A 24,076-nucleotide genomic window follows, 5' to 3' on the forward strand; every position below is an offset into this window, starting at 1 on the left:
TTATGTTACTTCCTAAAAAAAGTTAAAAAATAAGCAAGATACATTTATTGGTTTATGTTATGTTTTATGCTTTATATTATCATATCATACTGTGCATTTCCGGCATTGACTGTTGTCACTTTTCCCTGCCCAGAAAGTTATTTCAGCAATAACAATTAATACTAATTCGTGGTTTTACGTCGCAGACAACTGTGAAATTATTTTAGTCAAACTTAAGGCTACGGTCTCACGGTAGCCATCTTGAATTTACTTACGGACTTCCTACGGCGGGGCGCCACCGTCGCGGTTTCCGTGGATGACCCCGTTAGGGAGAATCACGCGTGCGGACAGCTGTCCCACGCGCGATTCTCCCGACTGGACCCTTTGACCTTGAGTCTCTTCTGTATTCCATTGTTCCCGGTGTTCATACGTGTGTAGAAGGAAGGATTGTCTCGTAAAAGTGTTCTGAAACTGTCGTGCAAGACGAGGAGCTTTCGTGGTTTGAGTAGCACGGGGGTAGCTGCCACGCGCGTAGCGTGTGACGAAGACTGTGCAAAATATAATATATTTGAGATATGTAAAAATATATATCTCAAATGCAAAATGGTCAAACAACCGTCATAAAAAATGGACGCAAATACTAAATAATTGCAGTCAGCTGTGAAGAGTCTGTTCACGTGCCGATCGGTAGCAGTTTTATCTCAATACAGCTTACAGAAACAGGATTTCTTGAAATGAAGTATGAAATTACCACTTCTGTTGAAACTAGAAGTTCAACTCACAGTACGCACACAAAATGATAAGAATCAAAGGAATGGCATAACCGAAGTAAAATAGGGAAGTCGACAATTATACGCTATGTAACGTGTCCGTATTCCCCATAGTAGCGGCAGTGACAACTTTTTTTTTTATATTTGGCTGCGATTCGTGTTATCGCTTTGTGAGATGACGAGAGATATGATCTTTCGCCACGAAATGTGGCCATTTCACTAGCTTATTTCAGTCGTCTCCATCGCATTAGCGGCGCTGATTGCCCACAGTTTGCCGTGAGACGATCGTTGTATTTGCGAGTAAACGGAGGATCCGTCTACAGATTTCAGAGTTCAATCCAAGAAATTGCATCTGCATTGCAAGATAGGTATCGTGCGACAACAATTCCTCGTAGCAAAATGGATGCGACAGCACTCCTTCCCCTTGCCTACATAATAAACATTTACCGTGGTGCCCCCTCCTTCCATGCTCCGGTTCTTCGTTCAGTTCCCCCACATGTAGAAAACAAAGAAACTAGTTGGAAATAAAAACAAACGAGACAAAGACGCGCGTGCTCTGGGGGAACCGGAAAAAATGTTCCCGGAAGAAATGTCCCCTGGAAAATATGTCCCCCGGAAAAAATGTGCCCTCGAGAAACATCCACTTTTGGTACGCGTGGAATTTTTGCGAAATCCCCGGTTGCGATATTGCAAGTCTTGAAGTCCTCCGGCTCAAAATAAATACTAAAATTTCTAACCACTTACTAAGGGTTTTTACTTTGAAAGCTCGACCTACTTTCACTTGCGATTTCTCGTAGGGAATACACTGCAATCAATTTCACGTTCGTTGATACAACGTGACACGGGTTCGAATCCTGTCACCAGGTGTGCTCTCTGAGGTTTTCCTTGGGTCAGCCAGAAGTCAACCCAGAACGCATACTAGCCCCCTGTCACCCTCCCTCCTGCTGTCCTCTGACCACGCCTGTACACCGCGTACAGCAGCAGTTACTTCGCAGCGCTAACACGGAAAAACATTTTCTCTGCTAATTAGCACAAATGTGAAGTGTCACAGAAAGTAGTACGACGTCCTAGTTTCAAGATATCAGGAGAGAAGACGTCATTCGGAATGACCAGGAGCATGTCAAGTTCTTTTTTAGAAGTGCGCAGATCGACGTGCACGGTGATGTGTAAAGAGGGAAATAAAATGCGGGGGGGGGGGAAAGCAACAAAATTGACAGACAAAAATATATGTCAATATGTCTAGCGGTATCACATCTCGGGAGCCCCATGACTGTACAGGCCGCATTGTTGCAAGACACAAGGAAGTAAATTCACCAAAACTGACCCACAGCGACTACCTAGGCAAAGAAATGCTATGTGTGAATAGTCATTTTAAAATGGAATTGAATACGAATAAATTAAGCTACTCGTTGAATAACCGTAATTGGATACATATACAACATATATTGGAATACAAACATGTACGGTACGTATATGTATAAGTATAGCGCTTACTCCTTTTTTTTTTTTTTTGTTCTCTATGTGCCGGGTATCTTCAAGTATATTCAGTTCAGTAGAAGCATCAATTCGATTTGGAATTCGAACATTGAATTCCATATTTGATTAGGAAATGGAATAGGATATACGATTACTCGCTTCGGTGCTCAAAAATCCAAACATTCACACCGCCCTATATAGTAAAAAGTCAACGTCCGAAGTCAACCAGTACACGCGTACCAAAAGTGAATTTTCCTCAGGGGACATTTTTTCCGGGGACGTTTCTTCCAGGGAACATTTCTTTCGGAGACAATTTTTCCGGGGGCATTTCTTCCGGGGACAGTTTTTCTGGGGACATTTCTTCCTGGACCCGTGCTCTGGGGAAGGGGATTGGCTGATATTCTTTTCTCTCTGAGCAATAGTATTCACGCCTAGCACTGACAATTGTTTTGTAACAGCCTGCTTTCCGCCCCTAACAGGCTTCCCTGTCATAGAAGTTGTCAGTGGCACTGGGAGACCGAATTTGATTCGTCATGCGCAACGAAGGGCGCAATTGTTATGATTCGAGCCTCTTGTGATAATTGCAGTTTCATTGTTATAAGTATTATAATAATAACGAATACAGTTCTATCACATTTGACAGCAGGGCTGCTTGTCCGTCGCGTAGCGAAAAGATTGCAACGAGACAGTTGTTGTACGATATGCCGCAAGCGTTCATTGTACACGCACGCATTGCTTACTAGGGGCAAAAATAGGATGCTACGATTTTTAGTTCTGTACACAACAGTTGTTTCGATCCAAAGCCAATATGTTATTCTGTGGAAACCTTGCAAGAATGTCAGAAATACAAGCGAAGAGACACTCAAGAGCCAAGCTCTAAACAACAGTTCCTGCATAAAACAATATTTTATTGCCTAAGCGTTGTCTGGGCTCTACTCATTATGGTTACATGTTCGTCATAAAAAAAAATATCTTACGAGGCAGCTTGGCAGTAGCGCCGGTACATATTTCCTCCCGGTAGCCGTACCGCGCTACGTTTCGGAATGAGTAGCGGCGTTTCAGAGGAGTAGCGAATAGCGGTACTCCGCTACCTAACAGCCGACCGAAAGGACAGGACGCAGACAAGCTGGTGCATAACCCGGTTCCTTCCGTTCGATTAGAAACAATGAAGCAAAAAATAGAAAAAATAAAGGAAGAAGATGTGTTTGGGAGACGGAAGATAATTAGCTCGTAGCCTTTTCTGTGTTCACATTCATTGCCTACCAGTGACAATTCTTTTGTAGGAGCCTGCTTGTTGCCCCTAACAGTTTTATCCAACACGCAGGATGTCAGTGACACTTGCAGCAACCGAATATGATTCAGCGGCGAGGTGCGCAATTGCTATTATTCAAACGTATTGCGATAATTAAGTTCATTACGACAATTATGTTGATGATACGGATTACAGTTTTATATTCCCTTGAGACCATGGCTGCTTGCGTACCGAAGATAGTGCTGCACGAAATGCTACAGTCGTTCATTGTACCGCTAGATTTGGTCCACAGGCAGACTACACGCAGGTATTGCTCTCCAGTCGCAAACATAGGGTTCTACGATTTTTAGTTCGTTCACAACAACGGTTATGAGCCAAGGCCAATATGTTAGGCCGAGGACACGTTGCGAGAATGCGACAAAGACAATAAGGAAGCACACAAGAGACACGTTTCCAATAACAGCCTTATGCATTCCCCCACGATTTTCTTTTACAATTAGACAGGTGGTACAACAACCGAAGGAATGCGAACGGGCGCGCTTTCCCATTATTTGTCTCGGTCATCTGTCCTCCTCTGGCCGTGTGCCATGCTAACCCGATTGCAGCGTCAGTGGTCGGAAATCTCGTGCAAGTTGGTCTATTTCCTGCTCTTGCATAACGTATTCCCAGTGTCAGAAGACTTTTGTGGGAGAAGAATCTATCCGATAACTTTTCATGAGACCGCAGGACGTTGGAGAAGGTAAAAAAAAAGACAAGAGCATATAGTGAGACTAAAGGAGTGTACGGGTCAAATTTCAGGTATGTTAGTACAAGCTACTTTAGTGGGCAAAACAAAAGACGTAACTCGTATTCCACGCCCTTTCACTTCGACAAGGCGGTATCCGTGTCTGAAGTCTCAGAATCCGGCATGATCAAAGTGACATTTTCTAATTTCTGTGCCAACTTATCCTGCCTAGAATAAAGTTTTCAGAGCTGGTTTCGACAGTTCTTGTGCTTGTTGTTCCTGCATAAAACAATGTTTTATAGCCTAAGCGTTGTGTGGGCTCTACTCATCATGGTTGCATGTTCGTTATAAAAAAAAAATCTTACGAGGCAGCTTGGCAGTAGCGCCGGTACATATTTCCTTCCGGTAGCGGTACCGCGCTACGTTTCGGAATGAGTAGCGGCGTTTCAGAGGAGTAGCGAATAGCGGTACTCCGCTACCTAACTGCCGACCGAAGGGACAGGACGCAGGCAAGCTGGTGCATATCCCGGTTCCTTCCGTTCGACTAGAAACAATGAAGCAAAAAATAAAAAACGAAATAAAGGAACAACACGAAGAAGCGTGTGTTTGGGAGACGGAAGAGAATTAGCTCGTAGCCTTTTCTGTGTTCACATTGATTGCCTAGCAGTGACAATTCTTTTGTAGGAGCCTGCCTGTTGCCCCTAACAACTTTATCTAACACGCAGGGTGTCAGTGACACTTGCAGTAACCGAATATGATTCAGCATGCACGGCGAGGTGTGCAACTGTTCAAACGTATTGCGATAATCGCTCGTCCTCCCGCTCGTCCTTACGTGGATACGGAACTTTTTGAGTAACAGAAAGCAATTCGTGTTGGTTAACAATTCCCCGTCCTCATTAGACCGAGTAACTTCCGGAACCCCTCAGGGTTCGGTTATTGGCCCCCTATTATTTCTCATTTACATTAATGACCTTCCATCTGGATTGACATCTCGTATTCGCCTATTTGCTGATGATTGCGTCATTTATCTTATATATCAAGTTCGTCAGAACAAATTGCACTCCAAGATGACCTTCATAAGATCGCTTCCTGGTGCTCCTCATGGCAGTTACCTATTAACGCCGATAAATGTAAATCAATGTCGTTCACGCGGTCCACCCCCACAATGTTTCAATACTCTTGTGGTTCGTCTCTGCTTGAACACGTTACCTCATATAAGTACCTCGGGATTCATCTAAGTAGCAAGCTTTCTTGGTCTCATCACATCTCTCAGACTATAGCTTCCGCTAATCGAACCTTGGGATTCCTTCGGCGCACTCTGAGACTGGCCCCAGTGTCGGTGAAAAAGTTAGCCTATACTACATTCGTGAGGCCAAAGCTTGAATATGCCGCGGCGATATGGGACCCTCATCAGGCGTACCTCATAGGCTCTTTGGAGAGGATTCAAAATCGGGCCGCGCGGTTCACAGCCTGTGACTATCGTCCCAACAGCAGTGTCTCTGCGATAAAATTAAAGCTCGGTTTAACCACATTGACCCTTCGTCGTAGGATTTCTGCCCTGCTACTTTTTCACAAAACCTTCCACAATAGCTTCCTCTACTCCTCTATACTGCTGCCCCCTAGCCATATATCTCACCGTGTGGATCATGTGTTTAAGGTTAGAGAATACCGATGTAATACTGAGCGTTTTTCCGAGTCTTGTGTTCCACGAACTTCACGTTGGTGGAACGACCTTCCTTCAACAAAAAAAAAAAAATAATCGGGGGAGAGTCGTAATGCAGGTGCTTCTCAGTCTTGCCCCCAGAGTCAAGGCAATGACACTAGACTAAGACCACTGATGCCTAAGACCATACGAGGGGGCAAAGACCACAGCTTGGATTGCCTATGGAGAATAACAAATAAATAAGAGCAAGCGCACTGCACCAGTACAAAGTTACAATCACTTGGTCACAACTTACCGTTTCTCTCTCGCCAGCCGCCGACGCAGCTTGCGGAGAACCGCAGAGAGCCACATTGAACACCGCCACATATGAGACGCCGATGGCAACGTACTACGGTACGTACTCCCTACTCGTAGACACGCGCAATGACGATAAAAGAAGCACAAAAACATGCCATCGGTAAACAGATACCCTAGAGCACCCTAGATTTTCCCTATACCCTAGATTTTCCTGTTTGATACCCTAGAATGAATAGCAGTGAACAAATATAGCACGTCGCTCTGTCGAGAGCAGACGAATTTTTCGCACCGAATGAGGCGCATTGCCGGTGCGACGTCACAGGGCAGGAGGAGTGGCCTGGAGATGGAGGCCGGAAACTTCCCGCCGCGGCAGCGTTTTTTTACAATTAAATTGCGTTGTAATGGGACCTTTGTGAGCCGAAATATTTTTCGTGCGTGCTTTTCATGGGCCATTTCACGAAATACGAGCGGTTTTTAGACAGCTTGAATACCCTGTCTATGCTCCTTTAATGAAAGAGATAGAGATATTTGATAGAGAGATTTAATGATAGAGAAACAAAAATTTTTATCGTTGGACGACGGCTAAAATTTGGTGCATGTTACATAAAGCGGTGTGCCGTTCACATTAAGCGTAGCAAGTCAATGGCAGCCGACGAGATCTGAGCCGGGGCATTTCAAATCCGCGTACCACGTTTCATCTGCCTACAGCAAGAAGCAAGCGGAAAATGGCAGTTGAGCGTATTGGGAATTTCCGTTATAGGATGCGTCTCGTACACTTGGATTGCACTCTGCGGGGTGCCCGTGACGCGCGTTTCCTGCGGACGTCGCCCACGCGATCTCAGGTGGGTCTTGCCTTAGTAGCTGACGCTGTGAAACAGCGTGGTTTGACCGTTATCACCTCATTGACTACGAAAACATGAGGTCCTGCATCCTCTCACAAACGTCATGATGAAAGCTCGAACTTTTTGACTCGACGGTTCTCCACAACGTTAGATATACGCTTCTCCTTCCGCTTCCCGCAAGCGACGTCAAGTATTAACTCGGAATTTCAGTGGCGTGTGTGGCGCTATTTATGTGTAAGGCCGTCCACTACTGGGCACTGAAACATTGAAGATCTTCATTTCCCCCAGGAGAACCTGAATCAGAGTCTTCTGATTTTGAAGTTAAATCTTTAGCGCACAGGTACGGATAGGGTGCATACGATACTCAGCAGGCCTGAGGAGCGTTTCTTTTTGGTCAGTCCACGCTCGTGGTAGTTTTGATGCGGCGACCTGTGGGGTGAGCCAATCTGTAGGCGACAGCGAGTGGGTTTACAGTGCCTTAAGTGGACGTAGATGACAGAGCTTTCGAGGTTAGTCGGGCAGAGGCAAGCATGAGACAGAGGCAATTTAACTTGTATGCAAAACAAAAACCTTTATTATTATAATTAACGGACCTGGAGTGAGGACTTGACCCTTCTGCACCAGAACGTACCAGGCACCAGGCCCGAGACCCAGCGGCAGCAGAAGCACTCAGAGACGACACAACAAAGGCAGCACCCAGAGCAGCTTCAGAGACAGCAATCCGGGGTTGGACCTAGTGCCTGAGCCCAGATAAGCATATCAGCAGCTGCAACCAAGCGTCAGGGACCAGCAGTAGCAGAACCAGGCAGAGCCATGCGTCGGAACCAGAAACCGATGTAGAGCCGCCTGAAGTGCTTGTCGCCGGGCCAAAGAATGCTATGCCCTTCTTTCTGTGCGTGCACCCTTCCTCTCCCGTGCACCTTTTTCTGGTTGCTCCCAAAAGAGGGAGCAACGAGAAAAACGTAAGATAAAAAATCCATATGGCAACGACACTACTGTCATGGTGGTGTTGTAGCGGGCCGTGGACAACAACGAAGATGGCCACGCGCCTGGAGCACCGGCTTCAGTTCCACCGGCGCGGCCATGGAGATAGGCCACCGTCATCGCCTCTCCGTGGCGTACCATCATCGCCGGTCGGGACTCATGTAGAGGAACACCACTACCTCTGACCCGAACGATGAACATCAAGTTCGGAGCAATTCGGCCTTTCACCATCCCAAATTTCTGACAACACCATCGACTAGCACTACTACGGCACGCTCTCCCTGGAAGCCACCGCCATTACTCGACTCATCACGACGACATCACGACCGCTGCTCGCCTCTCGATCAACACGCCGACCGCTCCCGTCCAGCTTCCGTCCACGCTTCCGATCCGCTACCGGCCCGACCGACCAACACGCACCGCTCGACCCGACCGCTCTCTGATCATCGCATCCGTCCACCAACCATCGCTTCACGGCTTCCAGGGACCGCTATCCACGGCCTCCGGCACACTCACGACCCACCGCTTCATTTCATGCATCTCGACGCTCATCCCCTGCCGGCTGCGACACCAGAGCAACGGCTCGCCTGCCGGTTTCGGCAATCGCGACAGCCGACGCCACGGCACGTTTTCAACCGGCGTCTCGGCAGCCGACACGGATAACGCAGCCTCGCTATTCCTGGGGTCGACCCTACGAGCTCTCGCTCCCGTGCCGGTTGCGGCACCCCAGGCCACGACTCTCACGCTCGACTCTGACGCCCAACGATATCACCCCTCACCTGCCCGACATCGACAGTTTCATCGACAGTTTCTGCCAACGGGTGTTGTGCCGTGCGACGAACACATCTAATAGTGCACGTCATCCACGGTCGCTCCTACTCTCCTCCTCCGGTGTTGACGTTGGTCATCCTACTACTTTGTCGCCGCTCCGCGTCTGAGGGGGGAGCACTGTAGCGGGCCGTGGACAACGAAGATGGCCACGTGCCTGGACCACCGGCGCGGCCATGGAGATAGGCTACCGTCATCGCCACTCCGTGGCATACCATCATCGCCGGTCGGGACTCATGTAGAGGAACAACACCTCCTAGAGCTACATTGGCATTGGATAAGTGCTCGATGACATTACTGCTCACGGGCTGCATGGTGCCTATTCACGTCTCATGTTACGACCACACTTTCTTTGAGACGAGATTGCCATACCGTGTGGCTTCACGAGCATAACGATCTCCTGGGTCTACTTGCACGTGCAGCGGAGGATATGGTGAAGCATAAGGCTAAGCGTATGGCGGGCTAGAAGGACTGGTGTGCCAAGCGCCTAATCTAATGCATGGGGAGCGCGTGGTCACGACCGTGGACAAGATGGCGGCGAAATGCACGAGCTTTTGCGCTGTCGCTCGCAGCGCGCCACGCGGAAAGGCACATTTTTGTGGGGCTCACAAACGCTCTTCTGTTGCGAGCCGACCACGTGCTGTTCCTGCAGCACAGATTCGCGCCGGCTGAAAAGTTGTACAGCCCATCTGCGCCAAAAGTCGCGAGCGCTCGCGCAAGGTCTTCTGTCTGGTTGTTTATTTAGTTTTCATGTGCAAATATAGGTCCGTCCGGGACTTTGAACGATTGCCGCGTAAGGCATTCTGTGAGTTGGCAATACAAAAAGGCATTCTGTGAGATGAGACGCACTAAAGCAAATATTCCCTAGCCGCAGTAGCAACACCGTGAAACGTAAAATTTTAGGAATGCCCAATATGGGTCGGCTAGCTACCAATGCATACACCCATAGACATTGATTAACACCCCCTGGCATGGGCGCCGCTAGGATTTTCTCCAGGGGGGGGTGCAAACCAATGCCGGCCGAGGTGGCGGTGGGGGGGGGGGGTCGTTATGGGTGCCGCGAGTGCAGGGCGGGTGTGGAGGTGTTCGGGCTGGTGCTCAAGGTACGGGATATTCCTCTAGTTCTGGGTGTCGAATGCGCCCGCAACTACTGTTTTGGGTCAGTAACCCTATGCTTCGGAATTTTTACGTTTTGCCGTTTCTCGGCAACGCAATCCCTTGTCCGTGCAAAGGCTCGTTCCTGATTTTCTGTTTCATAGTACGTTTGCCGTCGCCACTCCTGCTGCCCTTTCCGCCAGCGATTATCTCATTTCTGTTGATTTCGCAAAAACGAGAACACACGGTGAAACAGCCGTGTCTACTTGTGACAAGTTGACAATATCAAGTGGTGGCTTATTCAGCAGATATGGACGTCAGTATCAGTATAGACGATAATTCTCTACCCTCACTCCCTATGTCCCTCACTCTTTAGACAGAAACTGTAGGCGCCTTTGCCTTTCTCGCGCAAAAGAGTTGATAGCTTTTTCCAGAAATGTGTTGTCCCCACCCACTTTTTCGCGATGAACCGTTCATCATACACAGCGCGTTTAGCCGGTCCTCAATTATTGTGGAACGAAGCCATGTTCTTACCCTCCGCAGGGTGCTGAAAAACTGTTCCACGGTACATGTTGTAGCAGGCAAACACCATGAAAGAAAAGCGTGCTGCCCCCAATACGAGCTGACCCCAGATGGACATTGTTCATCGTCGTTAAATGTGTTGGGGAATAAGGGATAAAATGCTTTGTTTGCAAGGTGCTGACCCGTGTTTACGCTGTCTGGCGAATTAGATATCGACGTTCCCACGACAGGATTTATCTGGTGTATCCTTGGAGGCCGGAATCGTCATAACAATCCGAGACGGACATAGTGTCTGAAGAGACAATAGACAAGGAGGCTAAACCTTGTACTAATTGGATAGGAATACTGGATAATGCGTACTCAGGAAAATAAATATCCTCAGTCAGCATAATGTACAGCAGGCCATGCCAGTCATATTAACGATGAACAGAAAGTTCGTTACGCACTGCACCAAGCTTGCACTTGCGCATACACATCCGAGCCTGTGTGATAAAATGTGGGTGAACCTAGCCGTCCAGATCCGAAGCGACCTTAACGGCCTCACGCTGTACAAGCCTGGCATCCCCCGAAGCAAGAGTTCGTCAAGCTCATGCTCACCATTACCGAACCGTTTCCTTTCGTACGTTTTGTGATGTACTGCATGGGATACATTTCATTACCCAGTAGTTTGACAGCTCGCGTTGGTTTCGTCATCCACCAATATGCTCTACCAAAAATTGTGTTCGAAACAGGCAACAATATGCTTCATGATGGCTTTTTATTTGGGACACGCACCTTTTCCTCAGCTGCAAATGCAAGACCGCCCATCACAGTACACATGGATACTAACTCACTTAATTGATACGCCGCATAATTTTTTATGTGTAAAAAGCCGTGCGGCAGTCTAAAGTTTCTATTTGTGTGCTTCACCAGTCGTGCAAATGATGTTCGCACATTACCATTTCTGTTTATGTTTGCCATATACATGTTGAAGGAAACACGATTTGTCTTTGAGAATGCATTTGTTGCAGCTGCCGAGACCGACAGCACGTGCGTATAAGACAGCTATGAGCACGCGCACGCTTCGCTTTTATTTATTTTGTATTTTCGGTAGATTCCATCTATTTTTCTCATGCGCTGCACTCCGGAACGCGCTCAGATGCTGTTCACATACCCTATCACGTGAGGGAGAGGGCGCTGGAAACGACAGCGCAAGCAGCCCGTGGTAGCCACCTGCCGGCAGGCCCGTCGTCCGGACCCGACTTCATCCTTCGCTCAGCACACCATTCATTCTAGCCCGCCATACTAAGCGTGATAGAGATGATGAACATCACGATAGTTCTATGTGTTATAGACGGATGTTACCGGGAATCTTATGATTGAAGACTGATGAAGTGCGTCACACACCATCATTTATTGTGTTCCAATTCGTTCCGTTCCTCTCGTTACCACATGACAATAAAGAGGCGCTGTATTTAAGCTAAATATATGTTCATAACGTACCCAGTTTCTTTTCTTTTTGTTACCATGTCAGCGCACAGACGTGTTAGTAATCAAAAGTCTGTCACCCCACACATGCACACTCTGAATTGGCCATGTTCTTAGGTCGTGTGATAGTCCTGTAGATAGACTAGGGTGACAATCCGTCTTCCAGACCTTGTCACCCTTTTACTGCTTAGTGCCTTTGGTTCTGTCCCTCTGTGGTTACCTGAGTTTACCTGCCTAGTGGCCTGAGACTGGTCATTAATACGGACACCAACAGTGGACTCCCTCAAGCTTTCTTCAGTCCCGCCCAGATCTTCTGCACTACTGTCTCCACTGAAGTTATCGCTTCCCGTTATTGCGGGCCTCAGGTACGCCCCGCATCAAGGTGCGCCTCATTACGTTTCCTGAAGGTGTTTGAGTTGTAAAGGCCGACCCACATGGTGCGTATTCCAGCGCGGAACACGTTGCGTGTCACGCACAACGCAAAATGTTACGCACATAATATGTCTTCTGTACGTGAAACAGAGCGCCAAGATGGTTCCGACTTCCACGCCGCGCACAAGAGTGGCGCATGCGCAGTAGCCAGGCGAAGTGAAGACCGCCTGCGATCACGCGTATTGAGCAAAAGAAGTGCTGCCAGGGGGCTCGCGGTTTCTTGCGTTCACGCAGTGCCTCATATCTAAGACCAGTTCACAATATTGCGTTCCAATGCGTGTGAATGCATGCGCGTGCGGATTGCAGTGGTAAGCAACTTGTGCGTCGCCCCGCGTATCGATGGGCCGTATTACGAACGATCCCTGAGGGTTTCCTATGTATGCGGGAGTCCTGAGGGTCGACGATTTCGTTTCTCGAAGCGCCCGTATCCGCAAGGGGCGCCCTAAGGCTGGCGCCAGTCAAGAGAGCTCGTGAGCTCCCTGTGCACTCCCTCAGGGACGTTCGCCCCAAAACACACATTGAGGATCTGTGCGACTTCATAGATCGCGTCGAGTGATTCAAGCGCTACCGTCACGGTGTTGTTCCTGTACAGTCGATGCGACGAATCCCGAACTGGAAAGACTGTCTTGAGCCGTACGACGACTTTCAATTCAAAGCAGGATACCGTTTGCGAAGTCTTCTGTGCATGAATTCTACCGACAACTTGACGTCAGGAAGAGCATGGACAATCATGGCTGCCTTTCCCACTCATTCGGCACTTGCTAATTGACATGCGCTACTCTGCAGTGGGTTCGTTTCAGGTTGCTGATGGCGTTCAAGTTGTTTGAGTGTCATGTGAGACATGCGAGCATTTTCCATCTAACGCCTGATGCTGTGAACATGACACAAGAACAAACCAGGAGTGCCAATGTTTAGTGCAAATCATATCCGAAGTGCTCAACACTTTTGCAAATTCTGCAGTATTTTCTGACCTATTCGGTAGACGCAGTTGAGATGTGGCATGACCTGCAATGCCCTCTCCGATATCGGGTCACGGGAGGAGCTTGCCGCCCTGCCGCCGGTGCCCCGTTGGAATTTATTTTCTATGTACATAGTGATGAAAATGCGCCAGTCACCTCTGGCATCAAAACCCTGCAAAGAGAAAGGAAACTGTTACAGGGAGCCGAGCAATTGACATGCAATTATACTCACGGTTTATCCTTTCAAAGAACATACGAAGGAACCATGTGCACCCATCAGTCAGCTCTGGCATCAAAACACTGCAAAGAGAAAGGAAACTGTTATAGGGAGCAGGGCAATTGGCATGCAGTTATATTCACCGTTTATTTTTTCAAAGGAAGAACATACGAACGAACCTTGTGCCCCCCTTCAGTCAGCTCTGGCATCAAAACGCTGCAAAGAGGAAGGAAACTGTTACAGGGAGCAGGGCAATTGACATCAGAGTCCGAGGTAACTCGTTACTGTAACTAGGTTCCTTTTTTTTGTGGTAACTTGTAACTTAACTCGATACTTTTGCGCCGTGGTAACTTTCAGGGGAACTCGTTTCTTTTTCAGGTAACTTTGCCAAAGTAACTTAAGCTAAGTTCCAAGTTACTTTCAACTCGCTTTTCACTCACGTCCACATATTTTCGTGCTTTCCCTCCGGTTCCTTCATGGCATTTTTACATAAAACTTGATATTCGATCAATTACAGTATTTTATTCAGGAAGTAAGAATCGCTGGCATTGAAATGAAGCTGAACCATCGTGCGCCCAGAGGGAGTAAGATGCAAAGCGTTCGAATAGACCTCTACCAGAGAAACGTCATCATGACATTGGTAGACAGACTGAAACCAAAACAAATCGGAAGGAGGGCTGGGTTCCACGAACGGGCACTTGTTCGCTGCCATTGAAAGAAAAGCAGGACCGAGGGTCGCGTCCCTTTAAAGGACCATATCGTAATCCCCTCAAGACCGTGTCTTTCGGGCGCGACCTTGTTCACCTCTAGCTTCGAGCGTAGTTCAATTCTACCAAATTTGTGGCGCTGTCGAACACTATGACGTCATTTGTTTACAAACAGGGAGAGGTCTGTTCTTGGACACAAACGAAAACGATCTAAGCGTGTTGCACTCCTCCGCAGGCAACTCAAGGTCTAACTCAACTCCTCACGGGCGCTGCACCTGCGTAATGCTATTTCGTGTCCGAAGTAACTTGGAAGTAACTCGTTCTTTTCTTTAAGTAACTCACTAACTGCGAGTTACATTTCAGGCTGAATAACTTCGTTATTAACTTAGTTACATTTTTCACACGGTAACTTAACTTATAACGAGTTCTTTTTGATGGGTAACTTCTCAATCTATGATTGACATGCAGCTATACTCACCGTTTATTTTTTTCAAAGGAAGAACATACGAGGGAACCATGTGCACCCATCAGTCAGCTCTGGCATCAAAACCCTGCAAAGAGAAAGGAAATTACACTCACCGTTTTATTTTTTCAAAGGAGGAACATACACTCTAAAATCCATCCGTCCAAGAGGTACAGCCGTCTAAAGCGCCGCCCGCATACGACGGCTTTCTCGACGGAAAAGCGCCCAACTCCGCAGTCGTGACGTCACCCCGACGGACAACCGCCGAGTCCACCCGCATACGACGGCTCCTCGGGCGGCGTCGGTTATGTTCGGCGGCTTGGCCTTCGGAACCCCTTGCGGAGTTTTAAGCCACGAAAATTAACAAGAAGAACGTAGGCGACGGAGAACTAAGGTTTTAGGTGTAGAATGTAGCACAATACTTCACACACATAGCTTGGCAACAAAAGCACGAAACTTGATCCCGTGTATCGGTTGCATTTCCGCTTCCGTTCTCTTGTTCACTGCCGCTATCACCGCGATGGATGAACACCGAAAGTTGCTGCTTCTGAAAAAGAAAGTGCTTCTTCTTAAGAAGAAGGAGCTTTTGCGCAAGAAGAGCTGGTGGGTTCGACCTGTTTGGGAAGATAGGAAGACTGAAAGTGAATTCCACACAGCAGTGAGTACCATTTGATATTCTTCGATGCCTACGCTCACGCGAGCGTACACTTTGCGTTCTTGCACTTTGCACTTGCAGTCACTATATAAGCTACGTTTAGCGTAATATATGGTGACTGTAGGCGCAGTGACACCGTGTTACGTTCGCAACATAAAGCGCTTTACTTTTGCAGATGCGAAAACTGAGAGACAGCGGGGACAACAGCTACTTTCATAAGTACTTTCGCATGGGTCCCGAAGTTTTCGACATGCTGCACAAGTTGGTCGAAGATGATCTGCGAAAGGCCCACCTCTGCAGAGAACCGATTTCGTCAGCTGAGCGACTTGCATTTACACTGAGGTAACAGGAACGGGCGATCGTACCCTTCGAACTGCACATAACAGAAGCATAACTGCACCCACTGGTGCCCTCGAATAACTTTGTAATCAACGCAGCCAAAACCAAGGTTATGTCTTTCTCTCGTAAAACTAACATAGTCTCTTATGACTACAGTTCCAGCACAAATGTCATCTCACGTGCTATAATTTGGACCGTCACCGAAGCTGTCAAAAAAAAAAAGTGATTCATATTTTGCACTATCTATCCGTCACACCCAGGGACTCCAGTTGTACAATTATGAATAACTGCTCCACCACGTTGGCCTCATTCCCCTTTCAACTCAGTGCAACATTACCGATGCCACTTTCTTATACAAGTCCATACATTCACAAATTGACTGCCCCACAGTTGCTAGGATCTCTGCATTTTGCTATTTCATGCATATCGCTATGGAAGCGTGCAACATATTTTTCTCCCGGACATTCTGCAGTTTTTCTTATTGCGTATAATTTCTACAATCATTTATTTATAATTTATTAATTTATTGCTAGCTTCACATATCTGTAATGTGCAATGTATTATATAAGATATGCCTTTAATTTTAGATATAAGCAATCTATCCAGCAACATTATTGCATATATGTTCTGTGAACTATATGTGTGCTACGTAAGCTGTGTGTGTATTGTCCATTTCCTCGGCATGTGTCGTCTTTAGGCATTATGTAATACTTTGTGAGCGTACACCAACACCAAAGCCCTCAAGGCTGTTCTTGGGCACACAATGAAAAAGCGTTATTATTATTATTATTACTAATTCGCTAAGCAGGGGTTCACTATACTCTCAAAGAATGAGCAAACAAAGCCTAGTGAACTGGGATCTCACGACTTCTTTGTCTCTTTCACAGGTACCTGTCATCCGGCTTAGATGTTAAGGATGTGGCAATGGCCTTCAGAGTGGGACTTGAAACTGCACGCGAGGCTATTCACCTAACTTGCAATGTTCTCTGGGAAAGACTGAGGGACCTGTACATGAAGGTATAGGTTGGCAGCTAGTCATAATCACGTGCACATGCACACAGAATATGCAATTATAACTTGTGTATTTTGCTCAACAGCCACCAGGTCCTGCAGAATGGGCAGACATTGCGAGAGGCTTTGATGAACGGTGGCAGTTTCCAAACTGTCTAGGGGCAGTTGACGGCAAACACGTCAAAATTGTTGCGCCGAAAAAAACTGGGTCCCAGTACTACAACTACAAGGTAACAGCATTTTTTATTCATACTTAAATGTTACAATATTCAGCATATGCAGCATTAGCCTATTGGCTTGTTGGCCATACCAGTCAGCCACAAGATATTGGGGCAATAATTGCTACAAACTTGTAACTTGCATTATAGAGTAGACCAGTGGTTCTCAACAATCCTTTCTTTGGACTCCTAGTATAGAACTTGTATGAAAAGGTTAACAAATATTTTGTATGATTCTACCATTTCATGGCTCCTGTTATGTCGAATGTACGATGCAGTATCTCGATAATTATTTCTGTCAACGATGACAACTTTGTCATCCGCATACTGGAAAATTGTGCTTTGTACACCTTATTTACATATACATTAAAACAGATGTTCATGTACATCTCTTTGCGACGCAGTTGATGTAACCCAAATTTTTTTGTTCTCTGAATATCACATACAGAATGTCATAGCTGTGTCACATAGCTCTGTTGCTACTTGTGTGCATATTTATTAAGGTATTCTTGTCCTCTAGGGGACATTTTCGATAGTCCTGATGGCTGTCGTAGACAGCTGCTACAGGTTTGTCCTGATTGATGTTGGCGCTGAGGGACGACAAAGTGATTCTGGAGTGTTCAAGGCATCTCCAATTGGCCACCACCTTGAAAGCGGCACCTTGGACACCCCAGGATTGAAGAAACTGCCTGGAAGCGACCTGGTGACTCCCCACGTGTTTATTGGTGATGAGGCGTTCCAACTGCGACCTGATTTTCTGAGGCCCTACCCAGGCCTCGGCCTGCCTACAGAAAAGAGGGTCTTCAACTTACGGTTGAGCCGTGCCAGGTAATGCATATATTTTGCAAAGTTCTAGATATACAATTACTTTTACATGTTGCTTCTTAGCACTTTTATGGCAGCATAACAGTACCTCAGTTGTACTGTTGTACTGTTTCATGTAGAGTACTTATGCATATTTGTGTAGCATTTTGCAAGCCACACAGTTACTTGGACTGACACGAAAATGTGGGTAAATGTTAAGGGCATCTTCATTAATTTAGAAGAAGTGTTTTATGCATGAAACTGTATGTTATGGAATTGTTACACTAAAGTGTAACATGCCATGACAGACACGTGTGGGGTAATATAATTGTGGCCTACAAGTTGAACTGAGCAAGGAGCCAAAAAATCCACAAAGTAAGAAAGGAAACAGAAAATAGCATAAGAACATGCAGACAAAACCACATGGTCATTTTTGTAACTTGAAGAGGTGCTGCGTCCACAGAAGTCTCGTTTTAAGTGTGTGCAGAACCTCCTAACAATATAATTGTGTTTCATTTCCTTATGTTAATGTTTTCTGCTCTGTTCTGTTTTTTGTGTTTTTTTCCTAGTTGTCTTTCTACAAACTTGTATGCGCTCAATATTCTTATACATGCCATTTACATTGCATGTAGGAACTGCGTTGAAAACGCATTCGGCATTCTCTGCGCACGGTGGAGGATCCTGTTGAGGACCATCAACTTAATACCAGAAAATGCAGATGGTGTTGTAAAGGCAGCTTGTGTGCTTCACAATTTCCTGAGCACTCACAACAATGACACTGTGGGCTATGGTGACAATCAGGATGTCTACAGCAACATTACTGAAGGAAGATGGCATCAGGAGCTGGAGGGTTGTTCAATGTTGCCTTCTCTGCATCGCACCCATGCAAGAAACTTCAGCAGGGATGCCGCTGCAAGCAGGGAAGCATTTACTAAATACTTCTGTAGTCCAGCTGGGGAGTTGTCATGGCAGTGGGCAAGGGTACAACCACAGTGAAGGGCAGTTTCTTCATGAAAGATGTGCATTAGGATTGTCACCTCTCCGGATTTCACCCGAACAGTTATGGAATTGAAGTCTTGCTTTTTGTGTCTGGGTGAAGGTGAAATGCATACAGTGGACAGGTGCGCAGCTCCCCATAGAGTGCATAGTTTGAGATAGCTCACACAGAACTGGGCACAATGTAAATGAAATTGATAGGACCAATAAAAATGCAACGTTATGCATTCCAGCTGGCCAAAAAGGGGTTGTGACAGGTCATCCCAGGTTATCCCAGATAAACATAAAAAATTGTTATTTGCACTGATGTGAACCTGCACTGAAAGAATAGAAGCATAGAAGCAAAGAAAATAGGCACCGCGGATACCAAGGCGTATGTGCCTCTCTCATCACAGACCTCACTGCCGCCAGTGAGGTAGCGCACAAGAAGTCACGTGCTTACAGCTGCCCATAAAAATCCATGCAACTCTGAGGTCTGAGACGTCTGCGCTTAGCTCGGCGGTGTGCTTGAGGGCTTGTATCTCACTAGGTACGGCACATAGAAGAATAACTTTTTCCCCTTTGTATTTAGCTGCAGTGCAATGTGTCCACGACGTAATGAACCACATCTATGCAAGTGTCTCAACCCCGTGAATGCTTATCTAGGCTTTCGGCGTGACCAGGCTGTCCTGGCTTTCTGTAGTCTGAGGTAACTAAAACAACGTTTGGGTACAGAAAAAAAACTTTTGATACATCGTATTAATTCAAATGCAAAGCCCACTGCGTTGCCCCCCCCCCCCCCATGTCATGGGCTGATGGAGAAGGTGGCAACCCTAATGTACATATGAATAGTGACTCCTTTTGTTACATGAAAACAAATGTGAATGGTTATAGGCTGTGAATATGGCTGTGTTGGACTTTATGTTTTGTATAGTACTATTGTATAAATTTTGTGTGTTGTGGGGGTTGTTCTACAAACGTCGCTTGATGAATTATTCGTGAATAGACGCTGCTGTTGAAATCCTTTTCCATAGAAAGCTCTCAGTTTAAACTGTTCCCTCCCTTTTTGTTGTGTGTCATCAACTGCATCTTTCAAAGTACCCAGTCTACTGTATATGAAGTTCATCAGTAATGTTAGATTGGTTATTCATTATTGTCAAATGGTAAAACAAGGTATTGTTGTACAACATTGAGATATGTTTATTGCAAAGTCATTTCTTCATGGAGAAACTCGAGCAGGTAGCATGTTAAGCTATATAATGTTATTGCCAGCAGCAATGCTGCTTGCATGTGCTTTCCCACAGGATTTCCACCTGCAAAAATAGCATCGGTGCTGCCACGTACAGCTTTTTTCTATCTGTACAGGAGGGAAATTACAGTGTATATGTACATATTCCTATACCATATACATACACAGTGCTCTAGATATGTTGCATAGGTGACCAGCAGCTCGAACCTTTTTTTTTTTAACACATAGCGGTAATACTCTCCACTTATTGTGATGCATCATTGACTGTGTATTTGGAATACACCCACTATGCTGTATACATTGTTGATACTGTATCATGTTGTACATTTTTGTCTACTTGTGAAATAACATGCGGTTGCACAGCACATACTACTATTTATTGCCTGCTCATTTCTTCATACCTGTGGAGAACGTCCAACAATTCAACTCTCAAACCATGCAAATACTCGCGTCGGCAGCGTCGCGCACCTTCTGCAATTATGTTTCCGAGGCTGTCATGTTCGTCGGGCCTTTGCTGCAGCTGCAGATCAATGAGACGCAGTTCAGCATCAAGCCTTTCATGGTTGTTTGAGGTCCTGGTACGTTTTCTTCGTGGTTGGGAGGATAAAGGTTGGCGAAGTGGAGTGACAGGCTGGGTCTCACAGGGTCGTGTCGCATCATCTTCACATGGTATATGAGGAGAAGCTTGAGCAACTGGGGAAGGTGGGGCATGTGGTAACGAATGGGATATTGTCGGTGGTGATGTGCAGCTAGGGGTCAATCCCGAGAGGCAAACAGAACCTGTGTGCGATTCTGTCACCATACTCTCAAGTAATGACTGTGCTGTCTCACTGCTATTAGATGCAGGCAGGGGACACATCTGTAAATTTCCAGATGTCCTGGATAGAAAGCATGATGTCAGCAGTCGAATAGCATCGATGTTATAGATTTCGCAAACCAACACTGTCTGATCAAACAGGAGCTGCATGGATGACAGAATCATTTAAATCACCATGATGCGGGAATGCTGTTTCTAACGATCCTTGAATACCAATACCAACAGTTACTCGGTCCGCATTCATCTTTTGCTCATTCGATGCATTTATGAAAGTATTTACACATGTGTCAGCACTGTTTCCCTTAAAGTCTGCCCAGGATGCACATTCCCTAAGAACGTTAGTCATGATATTGCCCACCTTTGTGAGGTGACAAGTGATGGTGACATGACAAGTATTTAAAACCACCAAAATTTATTTTTGCCCATCCCTGTTCAAAACTAGAAAAAGAAAAGAAAAAAAAAAGACAACAAGAGGAGTGTAAAAAAGACTTTGACCATGGTGCCCTAGTTGCTTACCTCCTGGTGTTGTATATGTCTTTAAGGAAGAATAACTGCTTAAAATGTGTCCAGTCGTCGCTGTCTGCATCCACTTCTTCTATATCTCCCGAGCCCGCGCCGCTCCTCTTCTTTTGCAATATCGCTTTGAGACGTTTCGCGAATGCATCTCGTAAGCTCTTCCATCTGTTTTGAACTTCCGTGACTGAATGGAGAGCAATGTGATTAATTGAACCGCGTTCAGTTTTCAGATTCGAATTTATCATAGCGTTCTACAGTAAAAGCAGCTTAGAATTACCGTTCCAGTTGAGCGTTTCGGCAACTTGAATCCACAAGAGGTGTTTTTTCTTCGGGTCCTTGTAGTCACGACATCTCATATCCCATAGAGGCCTTCGCATGTGCACTTCAGCGACCAACTTTTCATTTAAGAGTGCCTTTGACATTCCCGGTGAAACCATCTCAACTCCTCGAGGATGAAGAAAACACGACAAGAAGCAGACGACAGAAACTTAGAACCAGCAATGAGTACTTTATTTGACATCCAGAGGCCGGGTTGAGGAGAGGAGATTGCAAAAAGAATATACAGATGCTGTCAACAAAAGCTTTTACTGTTGTCACAGCTCAAGAACGATCCGAGAACAGTGATATGAACAGACGAGGGAGATAGCGTATGAACTGAAATTGAGGACGCAGGAGCATTCCTCTTGTGTAACGAACAAAGGCAAGTCGTCCCAGTTGCAAGACAGTTTGTTGCGAGCCCAAGAACGGATGGGAAGCTTCAGGAAGATGGCTTCAGTTGCTTGTTGAGTGCGACAGAATAAATAATAAAAAATGAAATGCGTATTCTTCGCGTGACTCCCTCGTCTACTTCGCAAACAACCATCGCAACAATCTGACTTGCAACTGCGACGACTTGCCTTTGTTCGTTGCATGAGAGGAATGTTCCTGCGTCCTCAATTTCACTTCATGCGCTATCTCCCTTGTCTCTTTCATTTTGCGCTCACGAAATGGTAAATGGAACCTTCGGTACACACATCTCTACGCCGCACGCCATGATAGTTAGCTGTTCAGGCGGCAACTTCCGGCAAGACACCCAATTGGTCAGGAAGGACGCGTTACTTCCGGCGTCAACCGTCGAGATCTGCTCACCGCAGACGTCGGCGAAACTGGCCTGCTCCTATTGTTTTCGGAGTTCAGCGGAAAACCGTCGAGCCGTCGACGCTTTCCCGTCGAGAAAACGTCGTATGCGGGTCGCGCTTAACAGGTACGCCCGCCTAAGGGGTACAGTTGTCCAAGAAGTATACAGTCCACACACAACGGAGAGGAACATGTTTGTGGTGACCAGTGGCGTAGCCAAAGGGTGCTAGGGGGGTTCGAGCCCCCCCCTACCTGCCACGACCCAACCCACGCAAATCGTGCAAATCCGAGGAGAAAATAATATATGGGGGGGGGGGACCAGTGTGACGATCGCGAAAGTTCTTGCAGTTCATGGCGGCTATCTAAGCAGCACTCGTGAATGGTTTTCAAAGTATGAGCTTTTCAAAGTGCTTACAATCCGTGACACCACCTCACTGGACATGACAGCCTATATATGTTATCGTACTGTGAACGTCCAAATAAATTATTTTCGTTCTTTTGTTTGTTTGTTTTTTTCAACCGCATTTTGCGGTGTGGACAAGTGTATGTGTGTTGTCGCACCCAGGATCAGTGGGGGAGAGTTTTCGTATCGAGCCCCCCCTACCTTGGAGGTCTGGCTACGCCACTCGTGGTGACATAATCCATACGTGCGTACGTGACGTATCGCACGCATAGAAATGCACGACGCGCATCATGTATTGTGCGTTTACGCTTTGGTATATCAGTAGTGGTAATATACACTCGCCGAAGTGTGCATCTGTAACATACGCAAAGGTGGCCAACGTGTTGCATGCACATGCGGGACAAAGACAAAAGGCGATCTAATTACTGAACCGCCCTTTTTATTTTACCTTAAGCGATTTTAGCAACTGCGAAATTCGTGGCTTTCTGTACGGCTTCGAGAATTCGTTGTCGTCCACAACATATATTTGCAGCAGGCCTAACAACTGGTCAAAAGCAGCAGGGTATGTCACGTTTTTTACGTAGTAAACTGTCAAGCAGCAGAGCAACGCAAACTCAAGCATGCACGACGGTTCCAGCTGCACAGCATCTCCGTCACTACGCCAAACAAGGCTCTCCTGCCCGAAAAAGAGTTTCGGTCCCGGAGAGACTACCTTTTCGGGGACGATCTGGAGAGGAACGCCTCAATTAGTTCGTATTTGTGCCTTCCAAAAGCATCGACTCAAACAAAGGAAGCAGTCCACAAACCGTTGATATCAGGTCATACTAGATATCAGGTCAATTTTTTGGACGTAAGAATACGTCCACATCGACGAACGTCGGCGATTCTTTTTCCTTCGTGGCTGGAAAAGCCGCCAGGATGTTGGTCATCTCCGCCATTGCTTGATCAAAGCTTTTGCGGATTCTGACGTCGAATTCTAAATGAAGTGTAGACATTAGAGATAAAACTACACGTACTGTCGGTTTGAGCAGTAACAGCACAGCAAAGTCTTTCACTTCGCGTGATTTATTTCGATCGTATGAATAATTAGTGTTGACGAACTACATTACTAACATGACAAACTACACGGTTACGCCGTTAAGGAAGACGTCATTCTGACCCATGGGTTTTTGCCGACTGGCTACTCTTGGTGCCTGACTTTCCAGCAGAGTAATGTATCAAGCCGATCAGAATTCGCTCCAGTATAGAATTATAATTTTATTCCTTACCCGGAGAGCTAGATTCGAAAGAATCCAT

General features: G+C 46.4%; 2 protein-coding genes across 7 annotated transcripts in view; both read left to right on the top strand.

Moving 5' to 3' along the window:
- The window catches only part of LOC135388544 (transmembrane protein 135-like), a 297,964-nt gene that overhangs the window by 124,248 nt on the left and 149,640 nt on the right, over window positions 1–24,076 (top strand). The window lies entirely within an intron of this gene.
- Window positions 14,869–16,884, top strand: LOC135388546 (uncharacterized). The gene is made up of 3 exons (XM_064618151.1): window positions 14,869–15,335; window positions 15,508–15,674; window positions 16,559–16,884. The coding sequence occupies exons 1-3, from the start codon at window positions 15,198–15,200 to the stop codon at window positions 16,692–16,694; spliced, it is 441 nt and encodes a 146-aa protein (XP_064474221.1). The 5' UTR covers window positions 14,869–15,197; the 3' UTR covers window positions 16,695–16,884.

Source organism: Ornithodoros turicata, chromosome 3 (genome assembly GCF_037126465.1).
Source record: "Ornithodoros turicata isolate Travis chromosome 3, ASM3712646v1, whole genome shotgun sequence".
Classification (NCBI taxonomy): Eukaryota; Metazoa; Arthropoda; class Arachnida; order Ixodida; family Argasidae; genus Ornithodoros; species Ornithodoros turicata.